At 48.9% G+C, this 23,500-nt stretch overlaps 1 protein-coding gene across 1 annotated transcript in view; it reads left to right on the top strand.

The window, feature by feature from the left end:
• The first annotated feature begins 3,316 nt into the window (after positions 1-3,316).
• Positions 3,317-23,500, top strand: part of Ube2ql1 (ubiquitin conjugating enzyme E2 QL1) — a 40,661-nt gene continuing 20,477 nt past the window's right edge. Inside the window, exon 1 of the mRNA XM_027943922.2 lies at positions 3,317-4,621. Within this exon, the coding sequence (XP_027799723.2) occupies positions 3,827-4,621 (795 nt within the window). The 5' untranslated portion in view covers positions 3,317-3,826. The remainder of the gene's footprint in view (positions 4,622-23,500) is intronic.

Below are 23,500 nucleotides of genomic sequence, written 5' to 3'. Positions count from 1 at the left end.
TCTGGGACAGATATTTTGAGGTGGAATGGTGGAATGGTGACCTTATGAGATTGGTGCTCATTGGAAACAGGATGAACCAAAATAATGGGGAGATGTTCCTTTGAGGCAAAGTACGTGGAAAAACACTAGTTCTGCCTTTTTATCAAAACTGCAGCTGGAGAGAGCTAGTACCTGGGAACACTGATTAAATGCTCTTGGGAGAAGCCTTTGGCAGGTGCAACTCAAGGCTCAAGTGACCACCTATTGTAAACACCTCCCTTCTTCCCTTCCTACCTCCCTTCCTTCTTTTCTTGTTTGATTGGTGTAGGCTCTGGCTGCAGATTCCCTAACCATTTTTCCCCCAACCCCTAGTTGAAACCCGTAGTTGTCCTTAGAGATTATTTTTTTTTTTAACTAAATGCACTGTATTCAACTACCCCAAAGTTGTTAACTTAATCTTTAATGTAACTTTTTTTAATCGCAACTGCAACACATTCCTTTTACAAATGTTTGAAAATCAAGTAAAAAGGAATAATTGTAACAACAAAAGATAATCTGTCACACTGTGGGTCCAGGTACATATCTGTTCATTCCTCTGGTGAGACAGAACTTTCTGTGATCTTCTGAGAAAGGAAAAGGAGAACTTATGGACCATATAGGTCTTCTGCCCACCCTGACTCTCCTGCAGGTGAAGTGACATTTGGATTCATGTGCTGGAGAGGACAGAGGAGGGAACCAGCTGAGAATAACCCACTATTTTAATGTAACAAGAGTTACCAATCAAAATATTTTCCTTCTAGACTTTTCCTTACTTTTACCATAGTTTTATATAATGGTAGCAACATCGGGGTACGATCTTGCACTCTGCTTTCTCATTTAAAATCAAGTAGATCATAAATATTTCTATGTTCCATGTAATCTTCATAACTATAATATTGTTGCTGTATAATATACTTTTAAGTGGACTAGGTATAATTTTCTTGACACTTTGACTATTGTTTAAACGTTGGTTGTTTCTCATTTTTAACATTTGGCTTTAGCCCTTTAAAGAGTTGATCCAGGAGTCTATGTTTTAGACAGAAAGATAACCTGTGAGATGCCACCATCCCCCTGGGTCAACCTGTCCTGATTGCACCTCTTATCTCAGCATCAGAATTAATCATGCTCCTTTCACTTTCAAACAATATTTACAACCAGAAAGAAGTTATACAATCACTGTTATTAGCCTGTTTTCTATTGCTACAATGAAATATCTGAAGCTGGGTAATTTGTAAAGAAATGTGGTTTGTTTGGCTCACAGTTTGGGAGGCTGAAAGTACAGATAGCATGGCACCCGCTTTTCTGAGAGCTCCTCAGATGTGGCATATCATGGCAGGTAGCTCCTGGTGGAAGGAAGAAGAGACTGCATGGGAAGACAGAAAGCCAAAGAGCAGGGAGGGCCAGTACTGACCTCCCACTAGGCCCCACCTCTTACAAGTCCTAACCCTAACCCTAACCCCTAAACCTCGCTGGATCTGAGGCCCAGCAGCTGGTAGGGCAGTTGATCAACAGCAAGTACAGGGCCTGGAGGCAGAGGGTCCCCATGTGCAGGTCCATCTGAGCCTTCCTTCTGAGCACATGGCTGAGCTGGGCCAGCTGCAAGGCCTCTTTGAAATTCAGTTTCTTCACCAATAAGATGAATCTGATAAAACCTGAGAGGGCTTCCATGGAAGTTAAATAATAAAACATGGAGTGACTGCTTCTCCTTCGATATCAGCTTTCAACCTTGTCTTATGCCCTTTCCTTATGTCCAATGAACTCATAGGACTTTGCAAGTAGACACTGTCATCTTCCCTCTTGCCCTACCTTAAATTACACATACACATTGCATAGGATAAGGTCACAAAACAAAAAGAAAACCCCCTGAGATCAGGACACACAGACCCTGGGTCTGCTTCAGGTGAGAGTCCACTGCCCCTCAGGTCAGCTGTGTTACCACACTGCCTTCAGTCACACCATCTGAACAACAAGGGATGCACCTGTCTCCTAGTCACTCCCTCTCCTTCACCACAAGTTCAACTCTCTCCTGTTAGACATCCCCAAGAGACAGGACCCCACATTCTCTAGGCCCAAAGCAGTGTTTTTTACAGTGAATTTTTCTAATGACTTGGAAAAAATGAAAATGGAAAAAGATATCAAATACAAAAAGTCAACACACTTTCCAGATGAAACTTAAGAGTCTCCCGAAATTAAAAGCCAAACCTCCTAAGGGGTGGGGGCTAGAATTTAAGACATTTCAGTTTTAGGTTCATGATAATGTTTCCTGTGTGTCCTAGATTTCACCCTTGCACAGTGAAAGGGCCACGCACAACCTTGAATGTGCCAGAATTCTCAGGACCTTCCAGCTTCTGGGGGTCTGAACTCACTTGTTTTATTTCACCAGATTAAAAATAAGATTTTCAGCGGGTTAATGAAAGAGAGGAAAGGGAGGACCCAGAGGCTCAGGTCGAAGGCAGAACTCCCGCTCCTCCAGCGGTCATAAGGTCAGCCGCGAGTACTGCACTCCGGGGCGCAGACCCGGCTGCTCGCGCCTCCGGGGGTCTGATGTGCTTCTCCGCAGCTGAAAACGAGCCACTGGGCACACTGCTTGACGGTCCCTTCCTCCGGAGACCTGCCACGGAACACTCAACCTCAGGCAGGAGGAGTGGAGCGGGCCAAGGAGGGGGAGTGAGTTGGCGAAACGTCCACCTTTACCGGAGTCGTGACTCCAGGGTCTGTTCTTCAGGAGGTTTGCGGCTGGCATCGCGCCCCCGGTAACCCTGATTCTTTGAAGAATCCTTATGAAAAGTGTCCCGCCGCGGGTTTCTGGCCCCGACCGCCCAAACCTGCTATGCGGGAACACTGGTCTCCATCTAAAGGAATCAATAAGCAGGTTGCTTTCGGCCCTTCCCCTCTGGGCTGCTGTAAGGAGGTTAAATGGGGCCTGCGGCTCGGGCTGGGGTCCACAGCGATCCCGGATTTGGCACAGACCGACCCGTGGCCTCGGAGACCCCTTGAGCGTGCGCAGACAGTCCCCTCCCCGCGAGCCCCTCCCTCGCGGCCCCTGCGGGCTTCGGGCTGCGAGCCCACCGCACCGCTCTCCCCGAGCCGGAGTCCGGCGGGCCGGGCGCGCACCGCTGTCTCCCCCCAGCGGCCGAGCGCTTGTCGCCGCGGGAGCCGGGCGGCGGGGGTGGCACGGCGCAGGCAAGCCCGCGGCTCCGCCCCGCGCCCCCCCCCCCGCGGCCGGCAGTGCCGCCCCCTCCGCGCCGCGCTCGCCTCAGACGGAGCAGCCGCCTCTGCAATGTCAGCAGCCGCAGCGGCGGCGGCGGCGGCGACACGAGCGGCAGTGGCCCGGGCCCCGCGGTAGCCGCCAGAGCGGCACAGCCGGGCAGACGCTCACGGTCGGAGCCCACGGCCATCCCGCTGCCTCCGGGGCGCTGCGGGCGACTCTGCGCGCCCCGGCGCGGCGCTGGACTCGGGGCCAGCCGCGCTGCGGCCGCGCACAAAGGACCGTGGACACTGGGAATCCGAGGGCTGCGTCCAGCGACCGGCCCAGGGACGGCTAGCGGCGCCGCGCCTCCTCCACACCTCCCTAGGCGGCCAGAGCCAGAGCCCGAGCGGGCCCCGTCATATGACAGCGGCGACACAGCAGCCTGCGAGCCCCCGTGCCGCCCGCTCCGCTGCACCAAGGCCGCCGGCGCCTGGGGTGACCCGCGCCGCACCCCACTGAGTGGTCGCCGGTAGCCGCCGCCCCGCGACCCCCGCGTCCCGGCTCGCGGGCTCCGGGGGCAGGAGTCCAGGGAAGCCCCCAGCCGGCGCCGAGCCTAAAATGGCCACGCTGCTCCGTAAAATCGGGCTCATCCGCCTGCACAACCGGGACACGGAGGACCCCAAGCACCACCACAACCACCGCGGCGGCGGCGGCGGCCAGCAGAGCGCGTCGCTGCGCGGCAAAGGCGGCGCCAAGAGCGGCGGCCACAAGCAGCAGCAGCAGCAGCAGCAGCAGCAGCACCCCGGGGGCGCGGGCGACTCGAGCCCGGGGCCCGGCAAGGGCAAGGGCAAGCGCGCAGCGGAGCTGGCCCCGCGCGACAAGCCGCCGCAGCCGGCAGCGGGGGCGGCGGGGGCAGCGGGCGCCGGGGGCCCCCGGGAGCGGGCAGCGGGCGCCAGGGCGGGGCCGGGCCCCGCGGTAGCGGCGGCGGCGGCGGCGGGCGGCAGCCTGGTGCCCGCCGGTCGCCAGCAGCACTGCACGCAGGTGCGCAGCCGGCGGCTCATGAAGGAGCTGCAGGACATCGCGCGCCTCAGCGACCGCTTCATCTCCGTGGAGCTGGTGGACGAGAGCCTCTTCGACTGGAACGTGAAGCTGCACCAGGTGGACAAGGACTCGGTGCTGTGGCAGGACATGAAGGAGACCAACACTGAGTTCATCCTGCTCAACCTCACCTTCCCCGACAACTTCCCCTTCTCGCCACCCTTCATGCGGGTGCTCAGCCCGCGCCTGGAGAACGGCTACGTGCTGGACGGCGGCGCCATCTGCATGGAGCTGCTCACGCCGCGCGGCTGGTCCAGCGCCTACACAGTGGAGGCCGTCATGCGCCAGTTCGCCGCCAGCCTGGTCAAGGGCCAGGTAAGGCCCGCGGAGAGGGGCGGGGGGCCTGGGGACATGGGGCGGCGTTGCGGCGATCCGACCCCTAGGGCCCGGTGCACCCCGCCCGGGATGGGAGACCAGGGATGGGGCCTCTGGCTACCTTGCTCCTGGCCCAGGGCTACTTGTGCCGGTCTGGCTTTCTGAATAAACCTCCCAGGGAGTTTTTCTGAATACATCTCCCCCAGGGAGGGATGCTCCTGAGCGCCTCTGCCTCTTTCCCCTGATAGATTCTTCCTTTCCCTGCGTCTCCATCCTGTCGCTTCTGTCCCCTGCCTGGCCCTGTTAGTGTCTCTGGTCTCTCTAGCTTGCCCTTTCATTCTCATTCTCATTCATTTTCTCTCTCTCTCTCTCTCTCTCTCTCTCTCTCTCTCTCTCTCTCTCCCCCTCTCTCCCTCTCTCCCTCCCTCCCTCTCTCCCACGTCCTCTCCCCTTTCTCTTCTATTCCTTCTTGCCCTTAACCTCTCCTGTTCTCCCCCATCTGCATACTGCCCTCCCTTCCCCTTCTCCACCCTCTAGAGTCGCCCCCGTTCTCCTTGCCCTCCCCCATTTCTCTCCCTCTCCATCCTGTCTACTCAACCCATCTTATGCCCCTGTAATCTATGAAGGTGGGAACTTCTTGTGTAGCGCGACCTAGGCATCTGTCCCAGCATATTGCCTCCTCCCTGCCCCCCCCCCCAACACAGAGGTTTCCTCCTCTGGCCTTTCTGAGAGCCAGCTGCCTGCAAGTGACCCCTCTCCACCGCTCTCTCCTTCTTAGCATCCCCTGTAAAGATGTATTCTTGAGAAATCTCTCTAGAGAGTAGAGAGGCAGAAGTGTGGTTTGAGCCCTTCCTTAAGTGACACGGCCAGACCCCATCAAGGCAATGTCTGCAGTCCCTAGCCAGGCTCCCTTCCTGGCTGGTACCTGCTCCTTTCCAGAACCTCTGGGGTAGCCCTCCAAGTCTCGGTCTCTTTTAAACCGTTTTTTCCTTGTCCCCAGGGTGGAGGTTGGGTGTTGACAAGGCTAAAGAATTTAACTAAACTCAGAGAGGAAGGCTAAGCAGGTCACCTGAGTCTTCTCCCCTATTGCACCAGGGGACTGCTTTGTGGGAAAGAAGCCCCAGAGTGCAAGAAAGCAGAGAATGGATTTTCTGATGTGGTCCTGCCTGGCTGCAGGCAGGGGCCCTCTGGTTTTATCTTCCCAACTATATGTTCTTGAACGTGTTCAAATTCTGAGGTGTCCTCCTGAAATGATATTAAACATTATTGGATAAAATAATATTTCCCTAGGTGTCTTTTGTATTTATGGAGAATCCTTGTTTTCTTAAAAAAGACCCTGAATGACCTCCTGTGGTCTTTATACAGTCTCCTTATCAGAGGGATCAGTTCTTTCCATTGCTGCCTGGACCCCTTCACTGCAGGGGGTTTCACACTAATCAAAAGATGCTTGTTCTGCCAATTTCACTAGAGGTGGAACCCCTGGGATTCCAAACAAATAGGATCCTAACTCCAGCAGAGAAGGTCACTTAATTCTTATCTTTTCTAGGGCCCAGGTTTTACCTATTTCTTGAATTAGGGATAGGATGGCTATAACAGCTCTAGAAAGACAGCTTTAACTGAGCAAGGCTTGATTCTTTAATGTCAAAGCATCTTCCTCATCATATAGTGGAATGTTGGGTCCACTGCAAGGTGCATGTGATTGAAAACAAGCCATTGGATCTCAGTTTATTTAGCAAGCACGATTTATATACAAGTGTAGAAAAATATTCTACATAAATGCCTTGTTGTTCATTTCACTGTACATAATCAGAATTCTTTGGACCTGTCTGTTATTGTCTTTCATTCTTTATAGGAAATATGTCTTTGAAGTCAGAGGCAGAGAATTGTAATTTTGCCCTATAGAATCACAGAGTCGAATCCTAACATTTTAGACTTGGGGGGATCTTAGACTGCAGCCTTCATTCTAGAACAGGGAAAAAAGATTTAAACAAAAAATAAAGCAGTTGTTTTTAAAAAGAGAAATATCTTAGTAGATTAAATGTTTTTTTTTTTCTATTTCTACATTGATGCTATGAATATAAATTGTCTTATTGGCAACCTTAAGCTTCTCTTAAAATAGACGAGTCTTGGTGTGTACATTCACTTTCTTTGTAATCAAAATTGAGAGCCAAGCATTCAGTTTGCAAATCAGAGGCTTCAGTATTGAAAACAATTATCAACATTTTTATGTATTTGATAAAATCTTAACTGGACTCAGCTTCTCCCACCTAGCATATGTATTACATTTAAATATTGACATTTGGAATGATGTTTAAAGCTCAGCATTTTTAAAAATATCAGTGCAATTTCTTTGCATTTTCCATGCTGGTTTCAACCAACATACAGTTCTCCAAAAGAGAGTAAGGTGTGGTACTCATGAAATTGCCAAAATGCAAAGAAAGGATTGAAGAACTTGGACCATCATTTATGTTTTAGGGTTTCATGCACAGAAGGACATGATAGTGTCTCAGGTAACCTCAGTGTCAGGTGCCTTTGAGTCCCTGTGCAAATTCACTACTTGTAGGTTGTTCACTGTGCATAAAGCAATTGCCAAATTATTTCCATAGTTAAAGGTAATGTGCTTTGGGAAAGCAATCAAAATACCTGCTCAGGTGTTGAAAGCACTGGGATGCTATCAAACCAATAATTACTTTAAAAGAAAGAGTTGTAATATGGAAGTTATGTTCCTCTGTTAGTTGGGATTTCTTTTTTAGGACCCATTCTCTTAAGCTGCAAAGTTAGAAAAGGCATGTTTTCCTCTTTCCTATAGGAAAACACTTACCTTATCTCAACTCTGAATTAAATACACCCTGCTTTTATATCTTTAGAGAAACCTCAAAACAATTTTAAGATTTCATGTGTAATACTGCAAAAATATCTGCTTAGCAGCTTTGTATACAAAAGTTTAGATTTATCACATAATATGAGAAATTCAGTCATTTCATGAAGATTTTTACCTGACTGAATCTTTGCCCCACATGATCAACATCTCTTTCCTGTTGTGGTATGAATTTTGGCTGTTTTAAATTAAAGGATCGTATAGATTTCTTATGATAATTTCTCTGTAGAAGTAGTGACGCAATCCCCTCATCTGTGACTAAACCTTCTTTACTAAACAGAGGCGTTTTATTCTGTTTAGTTGAAATGAATAATCCCTAGGCCTTTAAAATGAGCTGGGAAAATGTTACAAGTATCCTCTTGGACCATCATTTGTATCTTTTATCATTTACTGAGACAAAAGATTATAATTCATAGTTTTCATGTGGGATTTTTGACATTGAAAAGTGTAAGATTTATGTCTTAAAGCTAAAGGAAACTCAGCAGACAGTGGACCCTACAGAAGTTCCAAGTCCCAAAGTACCAAGAGCGAACTGTGAACCTGGACAAGCGAGCACAGCCTGGTGGGGTCCTGGCTTCTTCTCCGGGGGTGGGACACAGATGGCAGCATGAGTGGCCGGCCACCCTGCCCTTGCAGCTGTGTGAGCAGCAGGGACCAAAAAAAGCCACTTGATTGTACACTGACTCACTGTTGTGCTTTCTCACCTGCACACCTCCTGAGTGTCCCCCTTTTAATTAATTAGACATTGCTAGCGGCAGGGAACCAGATGGCAGCTGAGTGACACTTCCTCACTCCTCCTGGTCCCTCAGAACTAACCCTTCCAGCCAGGACACAGTGCTGATTACAATGGTGTCAGCACGCAGATAGCATTTCCCACTGGCTTGTGCCAAGCTCGGGGCCAGCTGAGCGTGCAGCGTGCTCAGCCTCCCTGGGTGCCCTTCTGTGGATGGTCATTGTACAGAAAGGAAATTGCAGCGCCACAGAGTCAGGCTGACTTCCTAGGGCTTGAAGTTCCTGTGCCCGGCCAGCCTCTGAAGCCCTCCAGCAGGAGCAAAAGCTACCCAGAGGGCACAGTCACGCCCAGGCTCCCAGGCACCTTGCTGTTTCCAGGCAGTCTTTTGTTCATTGTGACCTGAATGACAATCACTGTATCCACAGAGAAGAGACACAGGCCAGCCATCAGCAGAAGATGCACAGAATGACCGGAGTAAAACATCCCGGCGTCTTAGAGTTTGAATTAAAAATCAGTGAGGATTGCAGGGCAGTCATGTTGACTTAACAGCACTGGTTCCTGGAGTTCTATTAATAAAGAAAAGTGACAGATAACACCATCTGTCTGTGTGTGATGATGAGCAAAGGGCCGACAGCTCAGCCTTGTTCAGGGATGTTGTGCGCACCAAGGTCGGCTTTAGCACTTTCAGTCTACACCGCAGTGTCACAGAGAACCGTGCACGTGAGCACGCACACACAGACACAAGGAAAGCCCCTTACCAGAAGGCCCTCCACGTTCAAGACCTGGAAGCAGCACTTGACCCGGGACTATGAAATCACCACATCTTCTGGTCAAGAGCAGAAGACAATCAGCCCTCTGAGCTCCTGAAATTTGTAGGCTTCTAACCTGCTACAACTGACACAGAAGTTCTAAAGGCACTGTGTTAGTTGGCTGGAGCTGCTGTACTAAAGGACTAGAGACTGAGTGGCTTAAGTGACAGACATTCCTTCTCTCACAGCTCTGGAGGCTGGAAATCCAAGATCCAGGTGTGAGCGGGGTGGCTTCCCTGCCTGCTCACCTGATTGTCTTTGTCCTCATCTCCTCTTCTTAGCAGGACCCCAGTCCTGTGAGGTTAGGACCACCCTCATGACCTTGATTTAAGTTGATTTAAAGACCCCCATCTTCAAGTAAAGTCCCACTCTGGCTCCTGAGGACTGAGCACCGAGCATATGAGTTGGGAGGAAGGAATCAACAGCACCAGCAGAGCATTAGCCAAGACCACATCCTGTTCCTCTAGAGTTGTTGCCGGTTTGAAAACCAAGTCCTCAGTGAAGCCTCACGCAGGTGGGGGGGCACAGGAGGCTCAGCTCACCTGCAGGTGGGAGCAGAGAAACTCAGGTGTTTAGAGGGAACTGGGGACAGCTAGGGTGTAAACAGTGCCACAGGGACAGAGGGGACGTCGCCATCTGATCCACCCAAGGAGACTCGGGTGTGTGTTCTTGTGAGTCACTGTCATTTTGTCCTGTGCAGCATGAGGGGACAGATGATTACCACCGACCATGGCTGTGCAGCCTGAGGTATTGATATGCCTGACTATTCGGAGAAAAAAATAGCTACTTGTTCTTCTATCAAGTAGGGCACAAGGAGGACACAGACAGGACTCTGCATCCTAAAAATAGCCCCACACCAACTTGGAGAGCTCCCCCAGAGAGCTCCCGCCCCTGGCTCTTAGGACAGTTAATAATAGGATCCGCCTCCTTTACCCTGAGTGGTGACATTTGAGAATTGGAACCTGCAAGAAGAGGGTGCAAATGTGTATTTGCTTGCTTTTCTGGTTTAAGTGTGGGAAAGGGTGGTTTTTCTTTTGAAGGGACAGCATAGGTTTGTTGTTTCTGTTTGTGGGCAGGTGCCCTCTTGGGACAGTAAGTTGAAGCTCGCGTGGGACAATAAGTTGATGGCCTGACCCCGAGGCCCCATGTCTCCTTTCTCATCCCCTGATGTCTACTTGCCTGGATCCAGGTGCAGAAGTAAAGCAGACTCCCTAGTGCCATGTTGGCGACAGACAAGGAACCAGTTTAAGTGGGTTTTGTGTTAAAAATAATGATAATTAAATGTAAACCGACCAGCCACTCGCAGTGGGTTCTTCAAGCCACATTCCAGATGTCCATGAAGCATTGATGTTGCGGCCCTAAGATAGAGGGGTAAGTGATGGCATAGGTTGATCCTGTCCTTTCTGCCAGTGATTCTCAGGGCACTCATTGCCCCCGGGCAGCTCTGACTCAGCCTGTCAAAGCCCAGCACTGTAGAGAAGACCATCCTAAAGCTGAACCGTCTGAAGCCACTACTAACACATAGAGCAGAGGGAGGGTAAGCCCTGAGCAAGCAAATGTGCTCCCTGAGTCCTCCAGCAGACCCAGCTGTGGAGGGCGGGGCCTGGGGTGTGCAGACTGAGGAAGGGCCGTTGGTTAGCAGAGCACATGCGCCGAGGCCTGCTGTGGACCAGGACTGCCTGGGCAGAAAGGGGAGAGTGCCTAGGGGCAGCTGGCACTGAGAGCCTGCTCTCTGAGGAGTAATGCAGCCCCCTTCATCTTTGTCTTCACAGTCACATCTTGGTTCCTATTTGGAGAAGCTCCCGTTTGTTGAATATCCATGGACCTGACAGTTGGCAGTGGCCTGGATGTGCACTGGGGATTTGGGCCAGGTGGGGCCCTGAGGTCATAAGTTTCTTCAATTCTCAGAACCCTCTACTTGAGGGTGGTCGGGTTGACGTTGACATTGTTGGCCTGTTCTGAGCATCGTTTCATTGGCAGTAAGTGGAAAGATCAGGCATTTCCCAACCCCACCAAGAAGTTGTTCTACTGCCCGAAGTCCTCCCAGTAGCGACGGGGTGCCCCTGCCTAGTGAGGTGGCAAGCTGACATAAGGTCCAGTTGTTCATTTATTTCCTCACGGTTGCGGCGTCTTTCATTCGGTCATTTAGCACCCGTTTGCTGAGGGTGTACCATGAGTTGGGCACTGTAGCGATGACACTCTTGTCATGCCCTCTCTGTGTATTGTCCCTGGTCCTGTTCTGGTCTGCTCCCTGGCCCACTAATCCTGGGAGGCTGGGAGGAAATTAGCTGAGCAGGGAACCAACGACACCTGATTGTAAAAGCAAGGGAAGGAACAAAGTGGAACCAGTCAGGGCGGAAGTGCGGCTGCAGAAGTGGGAGACCGCTGCTGAGCTGCCCTACCCAGAGGGATGCTCTGCCTGAATTCCTGCAGAGCCCCCACCATCTTCCTGTCCCTTCATCTTACCTGCTGCCATCTCCCACATGGTTCCTCTAAAATGCAGACCTGATTTTCTGAGACTCTTGATTATGACCTTTGCACACTACAGCCCATGTGCCCCAGCAGTGCCCACCATGGCACACTCTTCCATGTTCCATGGCACCCACCAGGGTTTCTCCCTCACCATCCCCTTTGTCTGGAAGGTCCTTTAGTCCTGTCCACTGGGCGAGCCCCTGACGGCCCTTCTAAACCCTGCCAAGTCTCCCCAGTTCCTCTGCAAAGGGCCCCTTCCTGCTTCTCCAAAGTGCTGACTTCCTCCTCTGAACCCCTCTGGGCTGAGAACTGTTCATTTCTGAGCCTATTTTGCTAGATTGTGTCTACATGTTTACACTCTTGTTGCCTCTTATCTGCACACAATGTCCAACACATTGTGTGTGCCAAATAGATATGCTTGTTGCAAGATTCCTTTATCGGAGCAGACACCCATGCCCTTCACTTTGCCATTTCCTGAAGAGCAACACAAGAATCGAGAACATGCACAGGTGCTTTCTGTGGGCCAGCTGCTTGCCAGCTGCTGTATGCAGATCATTTCACTAAAGCCTGGCAACGGCCTACAGGGTGGCTGCTGCTGTTACTCCATTTTGCAGAGGAGGAAACTGAGATTTGTGGAGGTTTAATCACATGCAAGACGCACAGGAGTAGAAGGAGCAGAGCTGAGCTGCCCCCGGGCAGTCTGGAGCCAGAGCCAACCAAGAGCCGGGTGTAGCTTGGTTGGTCCCCACGGGTGCAGGTGGACATCCGAGTACTGTTGCTTGATGTGCTTCTCAGGAATAATTCATGGAGGACCTGGGGGGTTGATGATGCATCCATCAAATCTGATACACGGTCCTGAATTATCAGTTTGGGCAAATATATGCCCAACTTCCCCCTAAGCTTGTTGATTCTGTTGTGTGAAATAGAATAATGCTTTAATTCTTTCAAACTGTAGGAGAAAGATAATTAGTGCTGTTTTATTTCTTATATATGCAAAAGAAAAAGGCATTTTAAAGATTCTGAAAATAACTTGAGAAAGTGCTTTCTTGAACATAATCATTACATTGGTGAAAGCACTCAGATTGAAGAAATTGCTGCTTTAAAAATAATTTTTGTAAAATAAAAACCAATTCTCCATCACAATATTTGGCAAGAATTCCCAATAATTTTTATTGAGTTTTTTGATGAGGGAGATAAGGAAATGCTGTCACATAATGAATCATTACAGGTAAAGTTGAAACTATTCATTTCACTTGGGAATTGAAGGGGAAATTTCTAGAAAAATATTGTAAAGATATTTTCCTATATTGAATCAGACTGTTCTAAAATCCAGAATCTATTATAGCTGTGATACTAAAAAGCAGCTATTGATACTTTAGGAACTTGGATATTTTGTGCACACTATTGTTAAAAACAATTATTTCAGCCTTACTGATACTTATGTGTTAGGGTGATATGTGAGTATCAGAGTGGGTGCCCAGTTTGCTTCTTAAAAGGTGTCAGCTAAGCACTGCTTATAATCATATGGAATAAATATCAGTTGCTGCAGAGATTCATTTGTGCTGGGGTCCTTGGTGGTTAAGGACATATATGCACGACTCTGCTTCCCCATGAAGGAAAAACAGAAATAACATGAAGAAACTTACCAAAATCTGAATCTGTGACAAGCTTACATTAATTGTAACTAGTTGAATATATTATGAACCTTTAAAATGTGACTGGTTAAGAGTCATCAAAATACCCTGTGAATCACAGTTTCTTTAACCTTATCTTTTGCAAAGGGGCTGTGGGTCATCCTTATCAAGCCTTCCCTGGGTCTCATGTTTGCTTGTGTCTGAGAACTCAGTCCTGGTGGGGGCGGGAGGGCTGCCCTCCCCCTTGCCCCTCCCCCTATGCATGTTGGCTGGGGAAAGAAGGCAAGACAGCCAGGGAAAGAGCCCCTAAATCTCTGGAGAATACTGGGAGCTGTGCCGTAGGGGCCCAGCCCTTCGGAGCCCTGCTGATGGACTCCCTCTGATCTCTTTCACAGTGTGAAGCATCCTAACCAGAGAAGACTCATACAAGACAGTTTCTCTAAGGGCCAACCCATAAAGTCATGTAAAGCTTAAAAGACATTATCATAATCAAAATGAAAACTAGTCTAATAAAGAGCGAGCTTGAACTCTACGAATTGAATCAAGATGATGATTTTATTAGTAATTCTGCTTAAAAGGTGATTCTGGCATCTGCCTTTTTAATAATAAAAGAAATGGAGGTCTCTTCTTGGTTATTCTTGAGGAATAGAGAAATAGGAAATCCCAGGAGTCCCTTCCTGCTGCATCTAAATATCAATAGCAACTATAATGTGACTTTGAAACCTGGGGTTTCTATTAACAACTGTCAAGGCATTGTAATACCGCTAGGGTCTACCACAGTCAACCAGAATTTTAGAAGTGCTGAATGACTCCTGCAAGTGAAAATCCTGACATTTTTCCCACCCAAGTTTATACATCCTTAGGAATGCACAGGCTCGAGGTGATTCCAGGTGGTGCCTGGTTCTCCAGGTGTCTTGGAAAGACTATACAGCTTATTCTTTAGCTCATGGCCAGAACCAATAGATGTCCTGGTTCTGCCATGTTGCTCTCAGGTGGGGTTTGAATAAAACTCTAGTGGATCTGGAGGCAAAGGCAGCACTTAATCCCACTCCTGGCCCCGAGCACATTCACTGTTGGGCAGACAGCTACTTTCTGAGCAGAAGGCACCTCCTTCAAGATAAATAGGAAAATTCAAGATAAATAGGAAAATCATGAGCCCAGTAGCTCCTGGGAATCATAATATTCAAAGGAAATGATGTTGGCAAGTTCCTCAGAGAGAGGAGGTGACCCACAGATGTCCCTCTTTTAAAGAAGTAGAATATTTATTGAAATACATAAAAAAGAAGAGTGTGTGAAATGATCCATGTTGTTAGTATTTCATAGTCATATTGATGTCTAGTTGGCTCAACTTTTTTATGTTTAACACAATTTTATAAATGCTTCTAAGAAACACAGGGGAAGCTCCCTTTTCTCCTCTTAGACGGCTGCCTTAGATGGACTGTCCTTACCTTTGCTGGCTCCCCACTCTGAAGCACCAGGAACTGATTTTTGGTAAGGTCATGGTGATGTTCGTGTCCCACTTATTCACCTTTTTGGCTTTGTTCTATTAAGAATACCATTCTGTTACTAGTATCTTTACATTTAACTCAACTTTTGCTGATGTTAAGTTAGAAAATTACATGGGAGAATATTATCGTTTATAACATTGGATCTAGGATCTCTAGATGCATGCCGTATGTTCTCATAATCTCACTAACCATTGTTGAAATTCTGTCTTGATCAGCACCCAAGCACAAAAGACACTACAAAATGCGATGTCCACTTGAAAACTCTGCTACCATTTTGTTTTTAAAGTGAAAAACTGGTTGGTAAATCTAATTTAAAATTTTGTACCAAGTTGTGGACTCCAGCAATTATCACCATTCATGCAGAATGAACATAAATTATTTCAGTGTAATTGAAAGAGATCTTCACTGTGGTCCATTACACATTGCCTTTCCAATGCTCTTGGGGAAAGGCCTTTCCTGAGTGGAATTCAAGATAAACCTAACTGACCTGCAAGAATTGTTGAAAGAGCTCATCAGAAACACCTGTGGGTGTTACAGGTGATATTCTGGCCATCAGAAGTTCACCAGCAATGCAGTGCCAATGGCTGATTGACATTCTCTTAATTTCTTAGTCAGCTGGGGCAGGGGAGTGGCCCAGGATCTGGGAGGACTTCCTGCCCTAGGGGGAGACTGAGTAGCCATCTCTAGGGTTCTTTCCAAATCCTAAGACTCACATGGGTAGAATCAACATCCTTACAGGGAGAGAGGCTGGCACACACTTCATTGATACTCTGGGATTCATCCACTATTTTTATTGTGCTTGTGATCATAGTCCCACATTTCAGCAATATCGAAACTTCTGCCTCTGTGAACATTATAGGCACAAAGCGCTCTCCTGTTCCCAGTGGTCCTCAGTCTTCCCTGAATATTATTCTAAGAAGGAATATTATCTTTTACATGGAAACAGAGTCCATGGCGATATCTACATCAGTTTGGGGGCTTGGGCTGTGTTGCCATAACTACCTCTTCGTGTTTGTAATGTTTTTTAGCATCATAGTCAGCCAATGGAAACAGTTCTACCCAGTGGCTCAGACTGTATTCTCAAATTTCTCTTTTTCACTCCTGCATAAACACAGCATTTAATTGTTATATAATCTCTTGATTGAAACCATTTTAGTGGCCCTATTCTAAGAAAAATCTGGAAGGTCCTTAGTTCTTACAGTGAGGCTCCCACAAGGTCTCCAGTTCTGAGACCAGTTGGAGGTCTCAGGGCCCTGGGAGGCTTCCCAGCTGCACCAGATGTCTTGCAGATCAGTCGCAGGGCCTTCCCCGTGTTCAGCCCTGACAGCTCTGTCGGAAGGAGTGAACCCAGCTCACCCTATTGTAGCTGTCACTCAGAGTTGACGTAGTTAGTGGTCCTGCTGGGAGCCCATGGGTTCAACAAGCATAAACAAGAGTGCCTATATTTACCTTGTCAGGACTGTCAGATGGCCCTGCACCATCTCTGTGGCCCGAAGATGCTCAGGGACCTCAGAACCGGGTCTTGATCAGCACCCAAGCACAAAAGACACTGCAACCCAGGACCCAACCCTGACTGTGGGAGGAAGTATGGGTGGATGTGGTCAAATGATGGCCCCAGTGACACAGGTCTCCATCAAGAAAGATCAAGGATGTGGCAGCCAGTGGCAGCCTGTAACTGAGGTGGGCTGCAGAGGGTGAGATAGAACCCCCCAACCTTCAATGTGCATTCAACTTTAGAGACTACAAGCATGTAGGGCTTCTGCAAGTCCAAGAGTGGGAGGCTGAGAGGGGCTGGCAGTCATGAGGAACAAGCAAGGGCCCTGTTGTCCTGGGCTCCCGAGGGTGTTTGACAGAACAAGGCTCTTCCTTCCCCAGCAGCCCCCAGGGCCTGACTCACCTCCTGTCTTCATAGTGAGGGTTCCAAGGTGTACCTTCCTCCTTCTGTGTTGTCTCATGTTGGCGCATCACCAAGTCCAAGTTGCCAAGTTCCCAAGTTTGAGAGCCCTCTAGTTAGAGGGAAGTCAGTCCACCTTACTGGGGTGGACAGATGTGTTTGTCAGAGGACTCAAAGAAGTGATTTAGCCTGAACTAGGGCAGAGCAAGCCCACTCAGAATTGCTGTGGGACCATCCCTACAGAGTTTGATGGAAACTTTCCCTCTTCACCATGAAATTAAGTTGCCCAGCAAGTCGAGGGACATGGTAAGGTTTCCATAGCAAGGAAGCAAGTCAGCATCTCTAACTCTGAAACCGGCTGTGAAAGGCTAGTTCGTGGTTTTGTTTGGTCTGTTAAAAAAAAAAAAATGCAGTGAAGTTAACTGGTCTTCTAAGTCCAGTCCCGTTTGGGGCCTGATAAAAGCAGGGAGCATGTTGCATCGGTGATCTTCCCTTCAGCCACGTGTATTTAAGCCATTCATTTCTTCACTGTTGGCCCTTCCCTTTCCTTTGCATGTGATACTTTCTACACTGATCATTAGTAATGTTGTGCCAATCTTAATTTTCTTCACCTCCTTTCAGTCTCTTATTTCACTGTTTCCTGCCAAACTTTTAAATTACTGTGTCCCAATAGTTATAGTTTTCTAAAAAGAAACTATTTCAGAACATTCTAGAATGTTTTACTCCAGGATTGGGCGAGTAAATCCTTTGAAAAGTGACCTTTTGCAAACCATAAAAGCATGCCATATTCTAAGTATATAATACAGCGATTTTCAGGAAAATCTGTGGAAAGGGTATGAGTTTGGGAAACAGCAGTGAAGGGGAGCATGAGGGCCACTTGAACAGATGCAAAGGCAGGTAGAGTGATCTCAGCATGGGGAAGGACAGCGTGGCATGTGACACTGCCATTTGTCCCACTGGTGTGGACTGGGAAGGTGGGGGTTCCTGGCATGTGGCCCTCCCAGCCCAATCTGCATGAAATTCCTCGTTTTCTAAGATATCAAAGCCCAGTCAGGTTAATAGCATTTGTGCTGTGATTTCATATGTTTCGTTTCAGAGGAATTTAAGGTTTTTTTTTTTTTTAATGAATATCTAGAATTGCATAATTAAGCAGAATTGAGAAAAGTAGGCGTCGTGAACAGGTCATTTGTAAACCAAGATTTCAGTGATGTTTATGGAGCTGTGACAACATTTAGCACTTTACTGTTATTCAAAGTCAATTCTCTTCCCGGTAGGTTAAGTTCTGCAGTACAGACCATCGAGCTATGAAAGCCCGAAGATCAGATGTGAGACAAAAATTCCAAATTCCAGGTGGCGAGATGCTATCTCAGAAATAGAAAAGAAATGAGAAATAGCTCCCAGTCGGTTCCAGTGGAACCGCTCAGCACACGAGCTCTGTTTTCTTCCTTTGTTGGTCTGTTTAAGTTTCCGAAGGGCTTTATTAGAAGTGGCTGGTTTCCCCGGCATCGCAGAGGGCTCTTGGCCACTTGGGCTGCGTTTCCCAGTTAGAGGAGGCTTGAATGGCGTGCAGAGGTCAGGCAGCGGCCAAGAGGACTGCTCTGCCCTGCTCCCTCCTAGAGCTCAGAGCTAGGGACGTCCTGCCAGCAGGCCGGGAGTCTGGAAGGTGTGGCCAGGAAGGCCCCCCTGCACTGGGCTTCACTGTGCGTACCCCACACAGCACCTTTTGGGGACCGCCCATAGGACCTTAAATGCCTGGATGATGTTTCAACGCAGTTTCATTCTGATGTAGGGCACAGCGTCTGGGTGTTTTTCACCACCTGCGGTGGCAGGCATTTGGACTCTGAAGGGCATCCCTCCTGTCCCTGAGACACAGGCAGCAACCGTCCTCACATGGGGCTCAGAGCCCCATCACACTTCCTCAATGCCACTGCCATCTTAGTTTTTTAGACTCTTGGTTGAGAGGTACTCACGTTGAAATTTCAGAGCCAAGTGAAGTGGCAGGCATTGAGAAGATTCTTCAAAAGAATACTTTAATCTCATAAGAGAAAGCTGGGGGACAAGAAAAAAAAAATGATTGTCACCAAGTCACTTATCTCAGGATGCAACAGTTCTCCACCGTGGCTTCCCTCCTTGGTGCTAGTGTTGCTCTGTGCCGTGTAAGGGCAGGGCCCTGTGCAGGCTCTGGTGAGGCCTGCTGTGTTATGTCCCCACCCCGTCCTTGCCCTCCCCTGCCTGAGGCTCTGACTGGAACTGGGGAGGTGCAGCTCACAATGAGGAAGGAGTGAATGGCTCTTCACCTTCAGTCTCCTCTTCCAGATACCAGAACAAGAGTCTACCTCCAGTCCCCCTGAGGACCCAGTGGCCTGTCCTGGGAAGCGTTTAACTCAGGACTCTGGGCACACAAGCAGGTCTCAAGCCCCCTTTGAGCAGCCCCAGGCCAGGTCTTCCTGTTGCATCCCACCCATCTGCAGGCCCCTCTGGATGTCAGATTTTCCATGAAGCATCAGCCCTTCCCTCTGTCTGGGTTCCTGAGTGCTTTGGGCCTTCTGGAGACTTGTGCTTCCTGGAGCAGCTGGGCGCCCACCTGCCGGGCTGGATGCTCCCAGGGAAGGCAAGCCATGTGGCTTCTGGCCTGCCAGAGTACAGGACCTCAGAACAAGCCCAGACCTTCCTCCTAGTGGGCACTCATCAAAAGCTGTAGGATGAAATTGAGTCGGTGCCCTTCAGGCGCAGCAAGATCATGAATCATCAAAGGAAGATTGAGGGTGTTGAGTACTTTGTAATTGCAGTGCCGGGAGAGTGGACATTTTTAGCAACAAAGCAATGCTCAGTCAAAGGGCGTTTTCTGGTTGACACTGAGCACAGAATCCTCTCACTCCTGGCACCCTGTGCATCCCATGCCATCGGGATTTTCTGTTTTTCTCTGAACATCGAATGCATTGGTCATGGTGTTTTAGCAAATGAGAATTGGCTTTATGGGTTGTGTTTGTAGCAATGTACCCTTGAAGCATCGTGATATTGCTGGCCAGAAAACACAGCAGGGGGTGGTTGGGCAGAGGCAGGGCCTGGAGCCCAGGCGGGAAGCCAAGGGGCGGCTGAGCGCCCTCGGACTGCTGGTCCACCTACACTCGTTCTTGGCATTTATTTCATTGAGAAGTTTAGAGTGGGGTGTTGTTTAAAAAATTCTGTAAACACCTTTTGTTTCACTTCTTTGTAGTCTTTCCTGATTGGAGATGGCTTAGGCTATGTGGGAACTCATCCTCTCCTCTCCCAGTTTCTGTCTTCTCAACCCCATTCCCTTCTTCCATTCAGCTGTGGCCTGTATTGTTGGAGCCTCCGTTAGCCGGTGTTGTTATTGGAGGGCTGCTGAAACGGGACCACACCAGGTGGCTGAAGAGCTGAAAAGGTTCACTCTGGAGGCTGGAGTGAGGCCAGGTGGGTTGGGGGGCCCCTCCTGGGCCTCTCTCCCGGCCTCACAGTCACAGGGTCTCGCAGGCTCTTCCCTTTGTGCACATCTGTGTCCTGATCTCCTCTTCTTCTAGGACACCAGTTGGATGGGGTCAGGGCCCCCCAAGAACCTCATCTTAACTTAATCACTTCTGCCGTTTCCAAGTGCAGTCACGTCCTGAGGAGCTGGGGGATGTCGAGGACACCTTCAGGCCACACCAGCGCCTTTTCAGCCTGGGCTGTGGCTGTTGGATCACACGGCTTTGGCATCCTCAGTCTCCTCTTGCCTGCCCCTGCCCTGGTCCTTCCCTGCCCCTCACCTAAGGACCAGCCACCTCCAGACCCCAGCGTCAGTGACTGGGCCTTCCTCCCAGTGGCCTCTCCCTCAGAGAGAGCCTGCTGTTTCTGTCTTTCCCGCTGTCCTGTCCACTCTTTCCAGTTGCCCTGATTGCCTTAACCTCCTCATGCTGTGTTTCCTCCCAGCCTAGGATTCCCTCTCGCTCTCTCTGTGTGGTTTCTCTCTCTGCTTTTATGAGTCAGTGAGCAGGAGCCTGTCCGTCTTCCTCTACTCTCTCCTGATTCCCTCCTAATTCCTGCATGATTATTATTTTTTGTTCCACTTTGCATTTTCTTGGTCCCTATGAACCTCCTCCTCCCACGCTCTTCTCCTGTTGTTCCTCCGAATTTGTCCACGGTTTGAAGAGTTCTCTCGATTTTCTTTCCAGCCACTCCTGTCCTAAGAATGTCCGTCCCCTGCTGGTCTAGCCACCCATTCCGTCTTCTCCTGGGTTGGGTGCTTTTCCTCTCCTCGCTTGTTCCTCAGGAAAGCTGGTCCTCTTCTGCCTGGAGGCCCTCTGGACAGAGTCAGGGTCACCCCTGCTTTGTGCATTTGTAGAAAGGGGTGGTCTGGCAAAGCCAGAGTGGAAGGGATGGATCGAGCAGGCAGTGTAGACATGCCAGTGGATCAAAAGGAAGCCGAGGATGATGGCTGGATCATTACTTTAAACAAGTCAGGGCTTCCTAACGGCTGCTCTGTGGACAGCTGAGGTTGAATTTCTATGGTGAATGTATTTGATGCAATTGGTTTTTATGCTAATCCACCCGAGTTGACGAGCTGATTTTAATCAAGTTATTTTTATCATTTCAGATGTCCTTGCCAAATTAGATGTAAGATGCTTTCTGAAAGCCCTCAATTCCACTTTTTATGGTAATTCTACTCATTTAATTTATAGTCACATCAGAGAACAATCGGTAATTTTATTTATCAAACTGGTTGGAAACAAGCATTTAACAGGGGTGTGGGAGGTACCAGAGCAGCCAGGGGATCGTCGAGGAGAACTTTGCTCAACCATTTGCACTTTGTGTGCATTTTTCCTTAACTTCAAAAGTGGGCAAAATCACTAAAATGACCCCAAATATCACCACCAACCCATATGGCACGAAGATCCCAGAACAGGGTAGGAGTCCTCAGCGTGGCTGGCCGAGCCACTCACACCGGAGCCTTGCACCTTCTTCAGGTGACAAGCCGGGTGCCTCTCGCCTTCTTGGAACTTGAGCTCTGCAAGACCAGGAGCAAGGCAGGCTGGGTTTCATCCACCACGTGGCCGAGGCTGGGAAGCTCAAGCTGTGGCCAAGTCTCCTGGGTCCACGCGCACAGCTGGCGGAGGGACGAGCCCTCATATCCACGCTCCGCCTCTGAGGCTGAGCAGTTCCAGATGTTACCAGAGTGGAGAGATTCTCCGTGAACTCCACGAATATCAGCATCTATCAACGTGCCCTGAGACGAGGTCCTCATCAGATAGATCTTTTGTAAATTGAAAATAGGTTTGAAGTATTTACATAATTTTTACATACATTTAGATATTTACATTTTAATTTCGGGTGACACCCCTGACTGCTATAATATCATAATTAAAGTAACCTGTAGGGCTTTTTTCCCCTATAAATGCACTTAAAGCCCAAACCCAATTAAAAGTAACATAAATGTTACTCTCTTGCTGTGACTTTGATCTGCCTTCATGATGATAGTGATCTAACAGAGAATAGATTGCTCCCATTCAGCTCAGGTTCACGGACACTACTGACACCACACCCTCCGGCAATGAGTGAACGCAGGAGACACCTTATGACATGTCTCAGCATCCCTGTCTCTGTCCACACAAGATAGTCCAAGAGCTCAGCGCCAAGGAGCCGGGCCCAGGGCCGAGCTGCAGCCCTGGAGTGTGGCCCAGGCTGAGCGCAGGACAACAGAGACTGTGCAGTTGTTCAGAAGACAGGACATGGCACCGCGTCTTGGACCTCTGAAAGATGGGTCCTCAAAAGACTTGTCTTTCCCTGCAGGTGGTCACTACTGTCCAGGCCTCCACAAGCCAGTTGTACAGTTAGACCACAGCTATCATTACTATGATTATTTTACAATTCTTGCCATGAATATCATTGCTTTCATGGTTCAGGAAGGACTGAGAAAAGCAGATTGTGTGATAATGCACAAGATCGTGTGCATGTTGTCTAACGTCTCCAGCCCCGAAGAGGTTTTCTGATAAGAGAAAATATGACCCACTCACTGTATAAAGTTTATGCAGTACCAGAGGCTCAAGGTAGAGACTGAAAGTCCAGATTCCAGGGGGTAATGGCCTTTCTCTGCACGCAGGCGAGACAGGTCCACACACAACCCAGCAGGCCTACGAGGGTTTCCAGTAGCAGGGACATGCTCTTCATGGTGGCTGGAGGGGGCACCTATTTTGGTACAAGTACACTGGCCATCTTTCTGGTAACTCAGACTTGGAGCCCCCTGGTGTGGTGTGCCATGGATCACGAGCCTGTGGACAGTTAGGAGCCTTGGTTCCTCCTGCGGGCAGCAGTCCAGTAGACCACTCTGAACATCAGGTTAGCTCTTGTGCCTTCATACTTCAAGAAGCAGGGCACTGCACCAAAGGGTGGGGACACTGCACACACTGATGGGACAGAGTCATCAAACTCTCCATAGGAAAGGTTCTCCTGGTTATCTTGTTGACAGCATGAGACCAGAACATCCGGCCATCTACCCCAAGATCATGGGACTTCCTAATCTCACTGGCAAAGCATCTCATTTTTTTAAACTTACATATATTTTGTTTTTTTCTTTTTAGAGAGAGAGAGAATTTTTTAATATTTATTTTTTAGTTTTCAGTGGAGACAACATCTTTATTTTTATGTGGTGCTAAGGATTGAACCCAACGCCCCACGCATGCCAGGCGAGTGTGCTACCACTTGAGCCACATCCCCAGCCCACATATATTTTATTTTATTAAGGCTTATCATCTTTCATATAGTTGGGAGTTTTTTCTTTGAATTTTTTTGGGGGTGGCCACTGAAATTTTATATTTCACCCTCTTTCCATTTTAAATTAGGTTGTTATTTCTTATTAACTTAGAAACTCTTTCTGTTAAATGGATTCCCAGGCCTCTGCATTAGTTACCTATTACCCAGTAACAAACTACCCCAAAACCCAGTGGCTCAAAGCAA

This window comes from Marmota flaviventris, chromosome 5 (assembly GCF_047511675.1).
Source record: "Marmota flaviventris isolate mMarFla1 chromosome 5, mMarFla1.hap1, whole genome shotgun sequence".
Taxonomy (NCBI): Eukaryota; Metazoa; Chordata; class Mammalia; order Rodentia; family Sciuridae; genus Marmota; species Marmota flaviventris.
The sequence above is the reverse complement of the archived record's forward strand: the minus strand, read 5'-3'. Positions and strand labels throughout refer to the sequence as shown.